The 20,503-nt window shown below is 42.9% G+C and overlaps 1 protein-coding gene across 3 annotated transcripts in view; it reads right to left on the reverse strand.

The window, feature by feature from the left end:
- Nucleotides 1-4,683: 4,683 nt before the first annotated feature.
- Nucleotides 4,684-20,503, reverse strand: part of DSTN (destrin, actin depolymerizing factor) — a 43,592-nt gene continuing 27,772 nt past the window's right edge. For all 3 annotated transcript variants that reach the window (XM_070589537.1, XM_070589538.1, XM_070589539.1), the window contains 3 exons: nucleotides 11,391-11,698; nucleotides 7,963-8,039; nucleotides 4,684-5,889 (listed from right to left, as the gene is read on the reverse strand). In XM_070589537.1, the coding sequence (XP_070445638.1) occupies nucleotides 5,780-5,889; nucleotides 7,963-8,039; nucleotides 11,391-11,698 (495 nt within the window). In that variant the 3' untranslated portion in view covers nucleotides 4,684-5,779. The remainder of the gene's footprint in view (nucleotides 5,890-7,962; nucleotides 8,040-11,390; nucleotides 11,699-20,503) is intronic.

Genomic DNA, 20,503 nt, shown 5'->3' on the forward strand with positions numbered 1-20,503 from the left:
ACAAGTGTGGTTCTTGGTTTCTTTGAAGTCAGGGGATCAGCAGCTCCGTCCTGCTTCCCCCCATGCTTTTCCCATGGTGCCAGCTGGGCCCCAGTGCCCACTGGACAGGGTGAGGGAGCAGGGCCCGTGACCCCTGGTGGCCAGATGCACTGGCCACAGTCCCCACCCTCGAGGATCTGACGTTACCTGAGCAGAGCTGTGGGTAGTGAGCTGTTGTGTGAAGTGAGCTCCGTGAACAAACAAGGGGGTGTCTGTTCTTCTGGCTGGGGCTTAGACAAACATCCACCGCTCAGGAGTGGTGGGCCAGGGCCCCGGCAGCTCATTGCCTGCACCATGGAAGCAGGGTTTCACTGGTGGGAGCCAGCTCAGTCTTCCCCTGATCCTGAGACCTACCGTGTCGTTGGTGACCCAAGGCCACAGTCCAGGAGAATCTTGGGCCAAGAGGTGTATCAGAGGCATTGTAAGCCATAGGAACTTGGAGCTTAAGCAAAAAATGGATTTAGAGGCTGAGTCACTGACAGCAGGTCCAGCCAGCTGATGCTCCCGGGGAAAGGCAGCCTGGAAGCCCTGCATCTCATGCACCCTTTCACATGGTGGGTCTGACTCCTCTTTGGGGTAGTTGTCATGGGAAAGACCTTGGGAAGTTTCATGGGGCACGTGTGTCCTCTAGCCTCCTTCACTCCCCACACACTTGCACCTGCCACGGGCCACACAGTGCTGCCCTCAGTGTGCACGACCCAGAACTGGTCCCGACGTTCAGGGAGTGCCTGGTCTTTGGGCCACCTAACCATGCCATGTGGCACTTGGGTGTTGCCACTCTATTGGGATCAGGGTGCTGGGAATTCTGAGAATGCTCCCCCTAGATGTGAGCTTAAGCTGGAGTTCAAGCAGGGGAGGGGAGGAAGGGTCAAGGCTGAGGGGACGGCAGGTGCAGAGGTGTGGAGGGGACTGGAAGGGAGGGCGAGAAGACATTGTGGAGCCAGGTTACAAAGGACAAGGGGTCTGGACGGGTGAGACAGGAGCCACTGAGGTTTTAAGTAAGGGGAGAGTACTGTACCTGTTCTGGAACTTTGGAGGAGCTAAACTGGAGAGGGAGCCATGGGATCTGGGAGATGGACGCCATGGTTTCTGGCCGCGAGACTGAGGAGGAAGTAACCAGCAACAGCTGACGCCTACCATGTGCCCAGTCTGCTTGGTTCTCACGGGAAGTCTTTCTGTCCCTGTGGGAGGCCAACCACCCCTACAGTTTGCAAAGAATCCCCAGGGAAGTGAAGGTAGCACAGCTGGTAAGAGGGCAGGTTTCAATCCTGCCTCTAACACTTGCCAGTGCTGCAGGCAGCCTGGGGGGGTCAGCTGGAGGGAGTTTCGTTTTGGAGTGTATGGACCCCATAAACAGTGGGCCCTGAACCCCGCAAACCTGCGGCCCATCACCGTGCACCTCCTGCGTACCCTGTGCAGTGGGAGCAGGGGTTCAATGCTGGAGGACTGGTGCTGTGCTGGGGGGTCACAACTCATCCTCCCACACACAGTGGCTTTATACGCGGTCAGTGGTTTGGGGCCCTGGTGAGTTTCCTGGTGGGAAACGGAGGCCAGACCTGCCCTGTACTAGGCCTCCTGCATCTGAATCCCCATGTTGGCCTGGGAGCCTGCGCTTCCAATAAGCGCCCCTCGCTCTGCCACACTGCAGAACTGTGAACCCCTGTGCTGGGCAGACGGCCCTCAGAAGGCCCAGGAGTGGCACCCAGATGGGAAGCAGAAGGCCCTGGGGGTGCCAAGCCGCTGCCTTGGGGCCCTACAGGGCCATGACTGCTCCCTGGGTTCTAACCATGACCCTGCTCCCTCCCCAGACCACCTGGTGGGGCCCACTGTTTCCCTGTGGGGAGGAGGTAAGACAAAGGCAGGTACAGTGCAGGGTCTAGGGCCCCATGGGGATGACCTGGGGCTCCAGAAAATGCCACCTTGGAGATGTGAGCCCCGCAGCTCAAGTCCTAAGGGCCCATAATCAGTCCTCCTCCCCAGGGTCCCAGCAAGGCCTGAGCAGCTGAGGCCCAGTCAGACCTCCCGGGCCAGCAGAGGGAGCCCAAGTTTGCCAGGCAGGCTGCTGGGCCTTACGTCCGCCTGGCCTTGTCACCATGCCTGCTCCTGGGCAGGGTTCCATCACCAGGCTTGGGAAGAGCCCTTCAGCAAGACACCGGAGGCAGCAGCCCTCGACAGATTGTAGCACAAGAGGCTGACAGGATCCCTGGTATTCCATGTTCCTCCACGTGGTACAGACACCCCCCGGGCCCCAGGCTCACTGGCCTGGCCGTTCCCACCCCCATGCTGCAGATGTCGCAGCACCCCTGCAGCACTAGAGGACTGGCTTTTGTGGTCACTTGGAAGGAGGTTCACTGTGGAGGCAGGAATCACCCAAGCTGGGCGAGAGCACTTACTAGAAGGCACTGGCTGGCCTGCCAACAGGAAGCACTGCTCCCCTAGGCCTGGCTTCAGAGGCCACAGCCTGGGCTTGGCCACCAAGAGCAGCGAGGGAGAGTTCTGAGAACACCTAGTGTAAACCCCTCCCCTTTAGAGACTCCTGGAATTGACCTGACGCTCCAGGGTCACATGGCCCCTAGACTGTATGTACCTCCAGGCCTTCCTCTGGGTCTCTCTGCTGTGTAATATTTAATAAAATGCACAAGCACCAGGATGCCTGGCCTGTAGGCAGCAAAAAAACATGATTTTTAGACACTTCTAGAATGCCTTCTCTCTGAGCTTCCTTCACGTTTGGGTCTCACAGGACTCAAAGACCAAAAGAACTGTATTGTTTTCCTCCCCTCCTGCCCCAGCTCGAGTCTCATCCCTGGCACTGAACAAGATCCAACCCTTAGAATTCCAGACGTTAGAAATGAACTCGGGGGCCGGCCCGGGGCTCAGTGGTTAAGTTCGCATGGTCTACTTCGGTGGCCCGGGGTTTCGCAGGTTCCGATGCTGGGTGCGGACATGGCAACACTCATCAGGCCATGCTGATGTGGCGTCCCACATGCCACAACCAGAGGCACTCACAACTAGAACATACAACTATGTACTGGGGGGCTTTGGGGAGGAGGAGGAAAAAACAAAAGGATTGGCAACAGATGTTAGCTCAGGTGTCCATCATTAAAAAAAAAAAAAAAGAAATGAAGTCTCCAGTGGTGCAATGGGAATAGCTCACAACCAACCAGAAAACAAGAGACCCAAGTTGTGGTCCCAGTTCTGCTGCCTATGAGCTATGTTACCTGAGGCAAGTTACTTGACCTCTCTGGGCTGGCTACTGAGGGTGCTGGCTACAGGCTCTGTAAGTCTCCTCCCCACTGCCCTTCTGGAACCAGGCAGAGCCCAAGGAGAGCCATGGCCCTCCAAGCACTGCTCCAAGTACACAGCTCCTTCCACCAAAAACCCTGACTCCTGGAGCTTCGCCTTCTCCCTGCCATAATGCAATTAATGACCCTGGAGACTATTACAATATTTCAGAAATGCCCCTAATCATAAGGAAGTGATGCGTCCGTGGGTATATCCAGTCTCCGACAGTCCGAAGGGCAATGAACCCGTCACGAAGCAGAAGCTGCACTTCCTCTGTGTGGACCAGCCAGCACTCTGGGCAGTTCTGCAAAAAGAAAACCACTCGACTAAGCCTAATTCTATTATTCACGTCACAGTGTTCACTGTTTTCTCAGAGATTAACATTCTTTGAAATAAACTTCACAGTCAAGCTCTGAATGCCTGTTAGCAGTGGCTTTATTTGCTTCTTTCTCAAGGCAGGAGTACTCACTAGAGGAACCCTCCATCAGCTTTCCACACGCTTTCTGCGCTGTGTTAACACCTGGAGATGTGTCAGTGTGCTGGAAGCACAGTAGCCCTGCAGTTTTCCTCCTCACCGATGTCAGCTGAGCTCTCAAATTCTAATTCTGCATCAGAATTTCCCAGAGTGCTTATAAGCAGATTCTTGGGCCCCAACCTCAGGAATCCAATAAGACTCTCTCTCAAAAGCTCCCCTGGGTAGAGACAGAAGTAACTATGAGCATCTCCCTGACTTCTGGAGTAAGAGTGGAGTGTGATGAGGTGTTTACACTCTATCACATCCCTGCACACGGTGAAATCCTTCCCCTGCAGGCATCTCCACCCACACACACGTGCATGCACACACACCTTCATGGAGTGGTGGTTATCTAAGTAATGCCACAGGTCACAAGCTGAAATCACGGAAATGACTTTCTCCTAAAACTCCTTGACCAAATACCTGGCTCTGTTGAGAGGGCTGATTCTTGAGAGGGCACTCTTGGGCCACTCTCAGGAGGCCTGTTAATGCACCATGGCTATGAAAAGCATCGCTTGACAGTAGAGGAAACAAGAAATTCAAGATGAAAGAATGACAAGCAGCTTATCAGTAAACCAGTAGCCAGCACTATTTTCTAGACAATTTTGAGATGAGTATTTTGATTAAAGCATAACCTTTTTGCCTCCCAAATAAATCAGAGAGGAGATAAAAGCCTGGCATTTAGATAAACACTTAGAATAAGATTCCCAACTTTTACATTCAATCAAGAGGAAGGAGCTGTGACCCTAACTTTAATTGTCCAAAATACCCAAACTTCCATGACTTACCCCCTTATGGAAGGCAAAATCCTTTATCCCTAATTCACACGTGAATAATTACACGAGAGAGAAGTTAAAAATGCTTCCTTTATTACATAAAGCCAATTCTGCTACTTCTAGGTTCAACGGTTTGTGCATCTCTATATTGTTCAAAGTGTTACTATGCTTGTGATATTAAAGACGATCACTTCCAAGTGTCATCAGGTAGTGGCTTCCTGTGGCTGTCATCCATCAGCCTGCTCCCCATTTCACATATAGTCGACAAACCGCTCTAGGAAATTAAAAGTTCTCCTAAGCCCCAGAGTAAACACACACTTCATGTTCTTCCACACTTTATATTGTACCAGAAGCAACCAAGTTCTGAAGGAGACACAAAGATACCACAGGTGTCCCAGCTTGTCAATATACTGCTTTATCATGTTCATTCAAGTGTCTTACAATGGAGCCCTGATTTGAATTATAATTAGTTGTTATAAGATATTGCACATTCTCCTGAGGACACACCACGATTTCCAAGATGCAATGTCACTGTCTCAGAATAGTCTCCTCACGAGCGAGGAGGCGGTCTCCAACTACGTGCTGGAAATAGTGCTTTGCGAGATCAGCGCTGATGAGAAGCGTACACCACGGTGAGGCAAACTCCACCAGACATCTGGGAGGGTGGGAAGACTGTCTGACTTCATCTTACTGTAGTTAGCATATTAGTGCTATTCTGTGTCATGAGGAAAATTATTTTCCATCATTCAGTTTAGCTCAAGAGTATAAAGAATTTGGGCCAAAAATTATAACCAGATTATGACCAATTCTCCAAGCAAAAGAAACAAAGTAACTGCTGAGGGTAACAAAGACGCAATAATTGTCTTCATACGGCCTTGTACTGTTTTGTGAACTGCATTATTAAAAATCGTTAGCTTAACAAAAATCTTTACAAGCCAACTCATCAAAACAGGCAGTTGGCCAATAAAAATTTAATTTCACACCAATAGAACTTGAGATTTTAGATTTATTTAGGGCCTTTTGCACATGTTTATAGAATGTTTACTCTAACAGGGACAAGACAGCTCCCCCTCAGTGAGACCCTGGCCTAAACATATTTGCTTTACTTATATAGCAAGAGGGTAACATTGAACATGGAAGCTTTCAATTTGTGGCACTGAATGACGATCTACACAGGGCATCCTTCAAAGGCTACAATTAAGGATCCACCTAGCTTTTCAGCAATACAAGCCCGATTGAGGTCTTCTGGCCCATTTGCTTGACATTCGTGTTTTATGCCTAGGGAGGAAAAATAACAACTTTATTTAGAATTATGGCAGTAGCTTACCTACTTCTCCAAGATACCAAACTTTTTTGAAAGATTAGCTCTAAGATGGATAGATAAGCTGTAGTATACACAAACAACGGAATACTACATAGTAATGAGAATAAATAATCTGTAACTACATGCATCAAAATGAATGGCTCTCACAAACACAATGCTGACTAAAAGAAGCCAGACATAAAAGCATACATTCTGGATGATTCCATTTGTATAACACAAAATCAGCCAAAGCTACTTTATGATATTAGAAGCCAGGGTACTGGCTACCCTGTGGGGGGAGGATTAAGAGCAAGGGGTGTGGGTGAAGGGGGAATGTGTGAGGCTTCTGGGGTGCTGGTCATGAACTCCAGAAACAGCCATTATGTTCGGTTTGTGAAATTTCATTGAGTTCTACAATAACTTATGATCTATGCTTTTCTACAGATACACTGTACTTCAAGAAAAAGTTACAAAGCAGGTCTAGTAATCATTTTTCTTGGTTTTTAAAACATAAGCAAAAATATGAATTCAATGCTTTGATGGCAGTTATTTAGTCACAATGTCACAATTTAGTAACAATAATACTATACACTCAAGAAATCTATCACAATGAAAACTATGTAAAACGGTTTGACTGCTTTCTCAGAAGAATGACATCACCACACTGCAGAATGAGCTCAATCATGAAATTATATACAGTAGCTTCTCTGTAAACAGCTGCTACCCTTTAAACAGCTGCATTGTTTCTGATTTTTCATAATTTTAAAAGACCATTTCTTGAGGTGCTGAAAGCATTGCACGTCAGCTTTTAGACCACTTAAGAGTGATTAGAAGCCAGTGAAGGTTTCACTAGGAAAAAAGGCAACAAGGTGACGGTCTTTAATCTCACCAGATCAAGTCTATGTAGCAATTCCCTGTACTGAAAGCCAGTGCAGACTAGGGATGATGAGAAATCCACTCTGAATCTTTTCGATTACACTGTGGAAGTGTTGAAGCTAAGGAACCACGTTAAAACATCAGTTAACTGTCTGGTGCACACTTCTGGGGGATGGCCCAACATCAGATGAACACATGAAGAACCCGACAAGGCCTGAACTATGCAGCAGCAGGTTTCAGGAAAGGAAGCAAGAATTTTGTTTTCCTAAGTAAAACAAGCTAGGGCAAACCTGTTCTACTACAAGAATATAAAAACCAGTCAGATTAAAACAAACAAAAAAATGAAAGACACACTGGGCCAAGCCCTTGCGACCCTGGCTCGCCCAGCTGTTTGGAGGTAGCCAGGGCAGGAAGGTGGCGGGGCAACCTCTTCGACTCAGTTCCCACAATCCAGACCAAGCGTCCCATTCTACAGCTGAGAGAATCAAGGCCCAAGGAGGTTAAGCAGTTTTGGCTGAAGTCACACAGCAGTTAGATGACAAGCTTAGCCTTCAGTGCAGGCCTTTGGGCACTTGCCCCATGCTCTTTCCGTCCTACCAAGATCCCCTCCTTGCTGGAGACAGTAAGGATGGTCAGGCCATCTCATCAGGATCCCAATCACCTAGTGGCAAGTCAAATATAACTGGCCAGCTCAAGGAGTGAGGATACCTTCCTTTGGACACAGATGAGTCAGTCACCTAAAATCACAGCATTCCAGAGTGAAGCTAGAGATAAGAGAATCCTTTCGCATTCATGAACAATTCCTTTTTGTAACTTTGTTATATCAACTACATTCAAAGGCAACAGCAAATTTATTCTTTAATATGACCAATGTAAACCAATTAGTCTGCACCTGCTACATAAGAAACTAGGCAGCATCTCAAACTAGTTGAAAACTAGCCTGAACGAGTGATATGCATTCAATGTGGAGAGCACAGGGTTATTAAACATGGGTCACTCACACCCAGAGTGAGCAGCACAAGGCAGAAGACATGCTAAAAGCAGGCTTCAGCCTTCGAGGTTTTTTCTCCAAAGCTCTCTAAAGAAAATAAGGTGCTTCTCAGAAAAGATGTAGCCCCCATTCCAGGGGCTCATCATCTCTCTAAATGTTTGGAACCAAATCTAGACCATACCTTGAAATTTCTTTTTGATTGCATCCTTGGAGCTCGCATAGATCATTTTACTTTTCAGAGGTGCTAGTTCTGGTGCCCTGGAGAGGGAAATGGCAAAAACAAACAAAAAAAATGATTCAGAGAAAGCACAATTTACACTGTGTTAAACATCCCCAGTGATGGGGGAGGGTCCTCAGAATCTCCTGAATGAGTTTTTCTAACGATTTTTTTATTTTCCCACCTCCTTGGAGAGAAACTGTTACAGAAGGGTATACATCGAATTACTCAGGCTAAACAAGGTGAAAAAATAGAGAACCACTGATTAAAAATCAGATTATTGGACCAGCCCAGTGGTATAGTGGTTAAGTTCACAACCTCCACTTAAGCAGCCTGGGGTTTGCAGGTTCGGATCCTGGGAGCAGACCTAGCACTGCTCGTCAAGCCATGCTGCAGCAGCGTCCCACATTAAGTAGAGGAAGACTGGCACAGATGTCAGCTTGTGCCAATCATCCTCAAGCAAAAGAGGAAGATTGGCAACAGATGTTAGCTCAGGGCTAATCATCCATACAGACCAAAAAACATAAAATTAGATCATCTAACACTGAATAATTCACTGTACTACCCAATTCATTTTCTTTAAAATAATTTTCTTTTTCAATTTTTATCAATAAAGGCTTGAGTTCAGGCTAATAATCATTTTTATGCACGGCTTTTTTAACACTTTCTGGTTGGAAAAAAGTTTCAAAGGACAGAAAAGCACAGAGAATTATCTGTAAATCAAGTATCTACCACCCAGAATTAAGAAATGCTAGCCATTTTAGCACTTTTGCTTCAGACTGTTTTCTATAAAAGAATATATTGCAGGGGCCGGCCCTGTGGCTGAGTGGTTAAGTTCACACGCTCCGCTTCAGGGGCCCAGGGCTTCACCAGTTTTGATCCTGGGTGCAGACATGGCACCACTCATCAGGCCACGTTGAGGTGGCATCCCACATGCCACAACTAGAAGGACCCACAACTAAAAACATACAACTACGTACTGCGGGGATTTGGGGAGAAAAAGCAATCGGAAAAAAAAAAGAATATATGACAAAGTAAAAGTCCCCTTCTTACCCCTCCTCAGTCCCTGTATTTCCATCTATCCAATAGCAAATTCGGAGCATGAGTACGTGGCTTCCATCTTAGTCTAATATAACAAAAAATGTCACAAGGTTTTCTTTTTTTTAAGCTTACTGGCAATTCAGCAATAATTATGTCTCAATTTACAGTATTACTATTATCCTGTATTTACAAAATTTTTAGTGCCTCCCTCCTCTTGAATGAATACTAGAAAAAGCATAACATATGCGTCACTTTATTCATCAGCAATATTAAAAAACAACAGAAATATTAACAATGAACAAAAAACTCATCCTTCTCCAACTGCTCATCTACAAATGCATTATTTATTTCCCATTATACTACCAAACCTCAGGCCTGCCTCTACTCCATGCTACCCAGGAACCAAAGGGTAAATGGAGTGTGGCACTTAATGATTCCACTTAGCTGCAATACTTCCAGGACGTCCAACAGTCATTAACACCGTGGGCTGGCATGACCTCACCTAGCCTACTCTCCCACAGTAGGCAGAGAATCTATTCTTGGGAACCAAGAAAAAGGCAGTCTCTGTCTCTCAGATGTTTATTCCTCCCAATTCGAAGGTCTAAGGAGGGAGACAAAGCCATGACAATAACGTGAGGTCTGGCAGATGCTTGAGCTGCAAAGTTAACTTTTCTTTTGCAAAATAGGCAGGGACAGGAAAAGCATTAGCTGTTCTGATTTTACATTAACCAGATTTTTAAAACACTAAGTAAGAGCCCTTCCCTGGGCCCTAAACAGAGCCCGTTAAGGACAACTCCTATATAATAAGGTTTACCTTTTCTTAAAAAAAGTAATAGTGCGGGACCGGCCCGGTGGCGCAGCAGTTAAGTGTGCACATTCCGCTTTGGCAGCCCGGGGTTCGCCAGTTTGGATCCCGGGTGCGGACATGGCACCACTTGGCACGCCATGCTGTGGCAGGCGTCCCACATATAAAGTAGAGGAAGATGGGCATGGATGTTAGCTCAGGGCCAGTCTTCCTCAGCAAAAAGCGGAGGATTGGCAGCAGTTAGCTCAGGGGTGATCTTCCTCAAAAAAAAAAAAAGCACAAAACAAAACATTGCACTAACACTGAATTTCCTTTTACTTTTACTTTCCAAATGTTCTTTAATAAGGATTTGCACAGTAAGCTGCCCCAATACATGCTCCCTGACCTCCATATTTGCATTCCTTACAGCATCTTGGTTTAATCAAGTGTAACAAGGGCTTGCGGAAATGGAACTGAGGTGTGGTCTAGAGTTACATTCCTTTAAACCAGAATTCTTTTGACTTCCTAGCCCCACATCCAAAAGCTGTTGGTGGCACACAGCTAAGAGCTAAGCCCCTCCTTGCCTTGCTCTAGCTCAGGCCAAAGTATCAAGAGGACCCTCACCTCCCCCAAATCAGAGGCTGTTACCAACTGCCCTTCCTCTTAGAAGCTAGAGAATATTCTCACTATGTAAGATTTCCATGTGAAGGAATATAGTATAATACAATTAAATGAGGGAATCAGGTATGACTTTTAACTCAAGCTTAATCTCAAATATTAACTTATTTGAAAAGATGAGAATAACTAATTTAAACAGCCTTTCTTTCAAGAAAAGGCCATGTAACTCACTTTATAGCACTTTTACTACTTAGAGCAATGCTGTCCAATAGAGCTTTCTTGCAATGATGGAAAGAAATGTTCTACATCTGTGTTACGCAATAAGGTAGCTACTAATCGCATTTGGCTACTGAGCATGCGAAATGCGGTAATTAAACTAAGAAACTAAATTTTAAATTTTATTTAATTTTAATTATTTTAATAGCCACAAACGGCTAGTGCCTACCCTACTGGACAGTGTGAACGCAGAACAGATTACAGTTGAGGCAATGATAGTACTGACTTCAAAAGTAACGAACCACAGAGAAGGACGGGTGTTTAAAAAGGAGGTTGGCTCCCAGCGTGGCATGGGCGGAGGACTTTGCTAAAGTAAACTTTCTTCTCAGTATTATAGGAAGAATTTTTAGAGAAATTCTGACTTCTAAGGAGTGAGTTCAGAGGATGCACAGAAGTCTACCTCCTGCCTCTTCTCCCACCAAAAAAATCAACTATTGAAAGTTATGTTCTTTGAAGTACTCAAAGAGTGGCTAAAATTTAGTTTTGGTCCCACAAACATCAGTCCCGATAAGATCTTATGAAACCTTGTAAATAAAAATTAAATAACAATGACTGGAGATAGCCTGACTTAAAATTACTTTTGTCCCAGGAACTGGTTCTCCAAGTGCTAAGCTAACAATAGGAAATTAACTCTTCAGTTTCACTGAGGCTCAACATTTCTAGTGATGCTTACCACAAAAAAAACATCAACTCCTCTTTTCTGGATTCCTTGGTTTCAAAGCTTGCATCATACAAAGCATAGCGACAATCTTTTTCAGGAAGCATTCCCACAAAATGCTTGAAAGGATCGGTTATGGTTACACCAACATCTCCAACCAAGATCTCTTTGCCTTCTTCTACAATGATGCACTTTTTGTCTGCACTGAGACAAAAAATAACAGCCTTCTTTCTTTTCTTGATTTCTTCGGGTGTGGAGCACTTCCGAACTTTCATGTCATAAAAAATGCGACATACTTCATCAGCAACTTGCACTCCTGAGGCCTACAAGAGAAAAAAAATCAGAAAGAGGCCTACAACTTTTATCATGCCAAATATAAAATAATATGTGTTAACTTTTGGCTATAGACTAGCAAAGACTTAAAATTTTTAAGGTATACTTATCATCCAATAGGAAAACTAGAAAATCTGAGCTGCAATCACTAACTTCAGTCACTGAATTTTTTAAAAGATTACATACATAAGCCATTCATCACTGTTACGTGGGAGTAAGGAAAGCTACACAGCCCCTCGTACCCTAAAATCTGGAAAGAAGTGCTTCCCGAGGTGCTGGATTATCATCTTCTTACAGAAAGGCTGTTCAGAGCCCTAACTGGGGGTAGTCATCTCCCCAGTTAACTGGGTATTAAAAATACCCAATATTCTTTCATAATGCATTACAGACGGTCAGAGTGGCAGGGTTGGGAAAATTCCATCCCTACAGCATTTCTTTCTCTAATAGAAGAATAATTAAAAGGTCTTTGTTTTACTCACATTTCAAAATTATGTAATTTTCAGCAACATATTAGTCACATGCCTTTAGTATGTCACTTATAAAACCTCCTAGTTTTAAATTAAGAATAGAATAAATAAGATTGCTAACAGAATAGATCTTAATTGTTCCCATCACAAAAAAGAAATGATCATTATGTGACATGACGGAGGTGTTAGCTAATGCCACAGTGGTGATCATACTGCAATATATAAACGTATCAAACCAATGCCTTGTACACCTTCAATTCACACAACGTCATATGTCAATTATATCTCAATTTTAAAAAAGAATAAATAAGAAAATGTTTACTACAATAACAAAGAGGATAGCTTAATCTGAGACTGCACTGACCAGAAAAGTAAACATTTTACCACATCATATTTGCTATTCTGAGACAAGGAAGCAGTTACACAGGTCTTGATAGCAAAAGATCTAAAACCAGTTTTTATTCTTTTCAACTTCTTTAAGGAATGTGCTGTTTATATTAACTTTACTCATATGCAAATTTTTCTATGCTTCTTTAACTACTCTCGTTTGCATGTTAGCTTTTCTAAAGCAAGAATTATAAACCTAATAGAATTTAAATATGAAACAATGCAAAAATATCAATGATACCCAAAATTAATGTCAAGTAATTTGGTTAAGAAATAAAAATGCATGTAAGATGAAAAGATAACCCACACACTGGAAGAAAATACTTGCAAATCATATATCCAATGAGGAACTTGTATCCAGAATATATAAAGAACCCTTATAACTCAACAATAGAAAAGACAAATAACCCAATTTAAAAATGTGCAAAGGATTTGAATAGACTTTTCTCCAAAGAAGATTTATAACTGGCCAATAAGCACTTGGAAAATGCTCAGTATCATTAGTCATTCATTAGGGAAGTACAGATCAAAACCACAATGAGATACTACTTCACACCCACTAGGATGGCTCTAACAAAAAAGACAACAGGAACATATGTTGGTGAGCGGGTTAAGAGAATATAACCCTTATACATTGCTGATATAATTGTAAAACAGAGCAGCTACTTCAACAGCCTGCCAGTTCCTCAAAAGGTTAAACATGGAGTTAATGTCTAGCAACACCACTCCTAGGTATATACACAAGAGAAACAAAAATGTATGTTCATACAAAAACTTGTATATTAAACAAAATGTGGTATATCCATACAATGGAGTATTATTCAGCCATAAAAAAAAAATGAGGTACTGATACCTGCTATAACACAGTGCTAAATGAAAGCAGCCAGACATGAAAGGCCATATACTGCACGAGTCTCTTCCTATGAAATGTTCAAATAGGTAAATCTAAACAGGATTCACAGACAAGAAGTAGATTTAGTGGTTGCCAGGTGCTAAGGAGAGAGGGGAATGGGGAAGTGACTACTAATAAGCCTGAGGTTGGTTTCTTTGTGAAGTGATGAAATGTTCTGGAATTTGACAGTGGTGATGGATTCACAACTCTGTGAATGTAGTGGAAACCAATGAATTGTACTTTATGGTATGTGAATTACATCTCAATAAAGCTGTTACTTAAAAATGCATGTAAGGATTTGGGGGGTTAAAATACACTAAGATTGTAGCATTTACTTAATATTAAGGTAACTGGGCCACAATCATCTCATTCAATAAAAGAGCTCTAATATACACTCCAATCCCATCTAATTTAATCCGCATTTAATCACAATCCACTTCAATCCTATCTAACCTAACTCATATTTTGTTTATAAATGAACATTTCACTCTAAATTAACAAAGTTGTAAATACAGAAAATTAAGACTAGAAAACTACCTTAAAAGCTATACAACCTTATCACCTTTCTACTTTTAAAAAGCACTCTTCTTGGTGCCAGCCCGGTGGCATGGTGGTTACGTTCACACACCACTTCAATGGCCCAGGGTTCGCAGTTTCAGACCCCAGGCGTGGACCTACACATCACTCATCAAGCCATGCTGAGGAGGCATCCCACATACAAAATAGAGGAAGACTGGCACCGACATTAGCTCAGAAACAATATTTCTAAAGCAAAAAGAGGAAGATTGGCAACAGGGGCCAGTCTTCCTCAGCAGCAAAAAAAACAAACAAAACCAAAAAAAAACCACAAGCACTCTTCTTAAACCTTCTTTTACTGCTTTAGAAGTAGTATTGTTCTGCTCTTCACAGTTCATCTCTGTTAAGCAAGTTAATCTTTATTTTGCTTTTTTGAACAGAGATGAATAAAATTTTCAAAGTAACAAAAATTAATGAAGAACTAGAAACAGACTCCAATTCCTCTAACTCCCTAGTCCGTAATGTTGATTTGTAAGTCACATTTGACCAACCCATCTTTAAAAGCACGAAGGTCACATTTGAAGCCTTATAGCCAACCAATTGATATTTGAATGTATCTATCAAGATAAGATCTAAGAGAAGTATCTCAAACAACACTTTAAATTCTGACTTGGAAATTAATCAAATTAATCATGTAGCAGTAATTGAAAATAGAAAGTCAATGTGTATTCTGCAATTATAATGCAACTAATCTTAGCCAAATCTAGCCGGAACTTACAGGCACCTTAAAAGCTTCAGTAAGGAGGAGTTTGGGCTACTATCAAAAAAGAGGTTTATGAAGGTTTCTGATGAGGGGAAAACTAAAGACACTTCTGCTTGAGGAAATAAACACTGAACACTACGAAGGAGAAGCCGGCAAACACACTGGAAGCAGGAAGACCACTTTTGAGGCAATTACAAACATTCAGAGGAGAAAGCTCTGAACTACAACAGTGGGGCTGAAAACAAAAAACAAACCCAAGGACATTCCAAAGTAGAACCAATAGAGCTGAATGAAAGATGAAGCAGCAGCATCAAAGACGACCTAGGATTCTCTAGACTGTGACCAGAAAGACTGTGAGGTATAAACAGAAGGGAGACGACGGGTACAGTGTGACATGTTAATTTTGAAGACTGTGACATGACACCCAGGCGGAGATGACCAGTCAGGAACTGGAAATATGAGCACGGATCTAATAAGAAGGCTGAGCCTAAAAGATATTTTGGACTATAATCAATACCATGGTGGTATCAACACTAAGCAGCAAAAAAGAAGTCAAGAAGACTAAGAAGAAATGATCAGAAAGCTAAGAAGAAAAAGCAAGAACGGAGGGAAAAAAGCATCCTAGAAGCCAAGGGAGAATATTTTGAGGAGGGAGGTCATCAATATTAAAAACTTCAAAGTTTGAGAACGACTGCAACCACATCACTGGGCTTGGCAACTGGGCCTCTGAGCACTTCAGGAGCCTGGAGGAGGCAGGCAGAAGTCCAGGGCATGGGCTGCAGAGCCACAGGGAATTGAGGAGGTAAAGACAGAAAATACAGGATGGTTAATGGCAAAGAGAAAACAGAAGATTGAGTGCTAACTTTACAGAAGTTGTCTTACAACTGGGGAAATTTGACCATACTAAATGTTTAGAAGCTTGAAGGAAAACCAAAAACATAAAAAAAAAAGTAATACTGAGTACTTACTATTGTCAGACACTTCTAAATCACAAAAATTCTATGAGATAGCTACTATTATTATTTGCATTTTACAGATGGGGAAATTGAGGCATAGAAAGATTAAATAACTTGGCCAGGGTCACTGAGAAACTGACAGTAGAACTGAGATTTGAACTCAGGCAATCTGGCTCCAGAGGGTAGTCTTAACCACTCATAATAAAGAGTCAGAACTCTAAAGAGACGGGGCACGATGGGGGAGTTAGTCTTAGAAAAGGATACACATTTTTTCCTCTAAAATAGGAAGAGGGTGGAAGTAAGAAACCTGCTAAAAATTGTGCTTGAAAGGCTCCATTTTCTCTGTGAAGTATAAGCCAGAAGGAGTAGGGCAGAGGTTTGAGGGCACATGAGATAAAGATTTAGAATAGTTGTGATGGAGAGTTCCAAAGGAAATCACCGAAAGATAAGCTCTGAGGCCATCTAAAGATTCAGCTGAGGTCAAAGAGGGCGATGGCAGAGCAATCTGGCAGAAAGCAGATGCTGAGGGCAGTGAAGGTGGAAAGGAAGGACTCTGCATTCTCCCTAGGAGATTTTATCCAAGCTCCAGGTTTCAATCATCTCATCCAAATGACTCACACAGTGTTCAGTCTTTGGCTTTTCTGAGGTCCCAGCCTTTACACCCAATTTCCCATCTAACATCTCTAGCTGGATGTGTCAAAGGGCTCTGACGCTCAGCATGTCAAAGTCTCCTTCTAGTCAGTCTTCCTTTATCAGGACACATGCCATCCTAGTTCCATAAGCCCCAAACCTAAGAGACACCCTCAACAATTCCTTCTCCCTCACCTCACTTCACTCTTTGGACTTTCACATTTTTTCCCAAGATAATCATTTCTCTCAATCTCTGCTGCCACTCCCCAGCCCAAGTTACCACTGCTTCTTATGGTGAACTGTTACGACCTCCCAAGTGGTTCAGGGGAGAGAGGTCAGGAGATATGTGCACTACACTGTTTCCTCTGTCTGGGCGCACAGGAAGACTACATTCCCCAGGCTTCTTTGCAAGTTCAGTTGGGGACATATGACTGAGTTCTGCTCAGCAAGAGCTCGGCACAGTGATATAAACCACTTCCAGGTCCAGGTCTTTAAAAGTGATCTTCAAACTCTGTCTTCTCCTGCCAAGATGACCTTGGCAGACACACTTCAAGATAGAAGAGGGCCGCTCCACTCCGCTGGCCTCCGCATGATAGAGATAAATCTTTACTGTGTTAAGCCACTGAGATTTGGGGTTTGTTACTGCAGTTGTTCAAATACAACAGAACACCCACACCCACTGCGAATCCCCTGTACTCTCCAAGTTATTCTCCACATTGCAGCCAGAGATCTGAAAGACAAATCCGATCTCCATGCGTAAAACACTTCATTGGCTTTCCATTGATCTGAGGGTAAAAACAATAATAATGTTTTAATGTCTGATCTGGCCCTAGCCACCTCTCTAGCCTTATCTTATGCTACACACACTCTGCATTTTCACTCTTCAGACCTCAGATCAATTCCCACCTTGCAAAAAAGTTGTCTGGGTCAAAACCACTATCACATGCTTGCATGAGATCATGTATCTACCCTATAGCACTTATCACAATTTTAATGTTCTCTAAGATTATTTAATTAATGACCATCTCCCCAAATAGGATGTAGCTTCCTTAAGACTGTCAGTTCCTTGAGAGACTGTCTATCTTGTTCACTATTGTGTTCCTCTGAGGAAATCAAAGATGAATCAGACCCCCGAAGGAAGTTTATTTGAATAATGGAGAAGACAGAGACAGGAGACATAAAGCTTCAATACTTGGTAAAACTGTCATTATTCCTTGATAAACTCCAACGGCAGGGAGTTTAAAGAAGGCAGGGTTTAAACGGGGGATGCAGGTAGGTAGGGAAGGTTTCACATGTAAGCACTCCAAAATAAGGGGACTGAAAGAAGGATGATAGTTCCTGACAAAAAGAACTCGGCACATACAATATGAGAGGAGGAAATTGAGACGTGGACCGGGTTCAAATGGAAGAGGCCACAAACAGCAGGTTCAGGAGTTTGGAGACACTGGATCTTCTTTTTTTTTTTTCTTTTTGAGGAAGATTAGCCCTGAGCTAACATCTGCTGCCAATCCTCCTCTTTTTGCTGAGGATGACTGGCCCTGAGCTAACATTCGTGCCCATCTTCCTCTACTTTATATACAGGACGCCTGACACAGCATGGCTTGATGAGCAGTGTGTAGGTCCACACCTGGGAACTGAACCGGTGAACCCCAGGCTGCAGAAGCAGAACGTGCAAACTTAACCGCTGTGCCACTGGGCCGGCACCTACACTGGATATTTTTAAAGTAAGGTGGGGGCCAGCCCCGTGGCCAAGTGGTTAAGTTTGCACGCTCCGCTTCGGTGGCCCAAGGTTTCGCCAGTTCGAATCCTGGGTGCGGGCACAGCACCACTCATCAAGCCATGCTGAGATGGCATCCCACATGCCACAACTAGAAGGACCCACAGCTAAAAATACACAACTATGTACCAGGGGGCTTTGAGGAGAAAAAGGGAAAAAATAAAATCTTAAAAAGAAAAAAAAAAGTAAGGTGACGAGCTAAAGGCTAATTCAGTAAGCAATGCAAGAGATGATCAAGGCTTCACTAGGGAGTGGGGACAGTACAAAGAGGAGGGCTGTGGGCCGACGCTGCACTGTACAAACAACTGTACTTGAAAACCATTGGCTGGGAGAAGGACGGCGGAAAGGAAAGTGTTTCTAAACACAGAAGAAAGTGTTCGGAGGTTGGTTAACGTTGCCAAGTGCTCATACTCTCTCATCTTTCCACTGTGGTGGCTTTAGAGGCTTTGATGTTAAAGAAGTATGGTTCTTTATGACTGGTAACATTATAATTTTGCCTGCGAAAATAATCAAAATATCTACCAGGTAAAGTGTATATCAGATTCAAATGTAATGAATAAATATGCTTAAAATTTGTTATACCTTGATTTAGTTAGTATGTCCTTGAAATAGCACCGTATGGAAGATTACACAACTGGTCCCAAGATTCTTGATAATGATTTTTATAAACTAAAACTAAACCCATGAGGGCAGACTGAGAAAACAGGGAATACAGCTCCTACAGCCTGGTCCGACACTGGTAGCTCTTTTACCTTACATATTTCTGGGGGATAAACTGGAAAGCTAGGGATAGAAAGAAGACAAAATAATCCTTGAGTAACTACAGTTTATTCATGTTTCAGAGGCTGAAAGAAAACAACTTGAAGTTAAAGCACCAGAATTATGACAGAAACAGTTCCATCCAAACTTCTCCACTAACTATTTGTGTCACTTTGGTCATGTCAGTTAACATCTCTGAAGTAAATGAGTTCCTTCAACTAATTTATTTAGGGGAGTGCACTAAATCAGTGATTACCAAACTTTAAAGTACACAGGAATCACTTGCAGATCTTGCTAAAATGCGGATTTTGCAGATTCTGATTCAGACTATCTGGGTAGGGACTGAGATTCTGCATTTCCAATAAGCTCCAGGCGAATATCACTGAAATGTAGTTCTAGAATTTCAAGAAACGTAATAAAATCTTAGCTCACTGCTATTTTATTTCCTTGCCTACAGGTTTAATTTTTATAATGAAGCAGTAGTGAAAAGAGTACGTTACAAAAACAGGCCCAAAGTGAAAGCATTTTTTGTGCCATGGAACCCTCGTGAAGCCTATGGGTCCTTTCTCAAAATGATGTTTCAAATAAAACATAGAGCATCACAAAAGAAGCCAATTATATTGAAATATAGTTCATCTACAATGATGGTTAGGAATTCTTGTGAGAGTTATTAATTTCAGTGGATTTGTTATCACAAAGAGACATTAAGGTGAATTTCAAAACAAAAACGGCTGTAACATTGATATACAGAATCATTTGTTCTTTACACTATGCTTTACCTAATAGAAAAGATCTTCTCCCATCAGCCTCATTTTCCAGTATTTCTCTAAAATGTAGGATTACTATTAACTGGTCAGCTGTCAAGAAATCTAAGGTTTATTTTTAAAAACAAAATCATATTCAGTTTTGCTTTTAAATTTATTTTTAAAAAGTTATTTATATTCAATTACAAAGTTTTAACACAGACCATTAAAGGATACTCTGAACATAGCACCAAAATTTGCTGCACAGTTGGGAAGGGAAATCTTTGAGAGCAAAAATAGACTGCTATTACAAGAGCTTTGTGATTACCTTAAAAAGATATGTTATCCACAACTTGAGTTTCTCTGTGTTCTGTCCCAGTGACCACTGGAGAATAACAGTTGCTCTTGGAACTCCACCCCCACGTCAAAGTAGTTGCTTTTAAATAATCCCTGCACTGTATTTTATCTCACCTGACTCCCCATTTTTAACTTGCTCATGAAGCATAATGGATCTCAAACCTGTCTGAGCCTCCTCCGGCAGAGCTTTTGTGAAACACTGACGCAGAGATTAAATGAATACATCTGAGGCACCGCCTTTATTCTCAAGATTTACTCAGTGTATGCTTCTTTAAATAAAGTCACTACTCAGAAACAGAGGGTTTGGGAGTAAACGCTACAGAGAATATGTAACACTGGGTATTTTAAAGTGGCAAATGACGGAACACAATTAAAACATCAATTTTCTCAATTCTGGTGTAAGGGTGGTCATCTTTGAAAGGAGCATCAAGTTTCTGATTCAGCTTTGTAAACAATGGAACCAGTCCAAAAACTAAAGGTAATGGCTTACAGCAGCTCATCCGTAAACCAGAATACCAGAAACAATGGTCTGTTTCTATACTATTAGC

Source organism: Equus przewalskii, chromosome 21 (assembly GCF_037783145.1).
Source record: "Equus przewalskii isolate Varuska chromosome 21, EquPr2, whole genome shotgun sequence".
Lineage (NCBI taxonomy): Eukaryota > Metazoa > Chordata > Mammalia > Perissodactyla > Equidae > Equus > Equus przewalskii.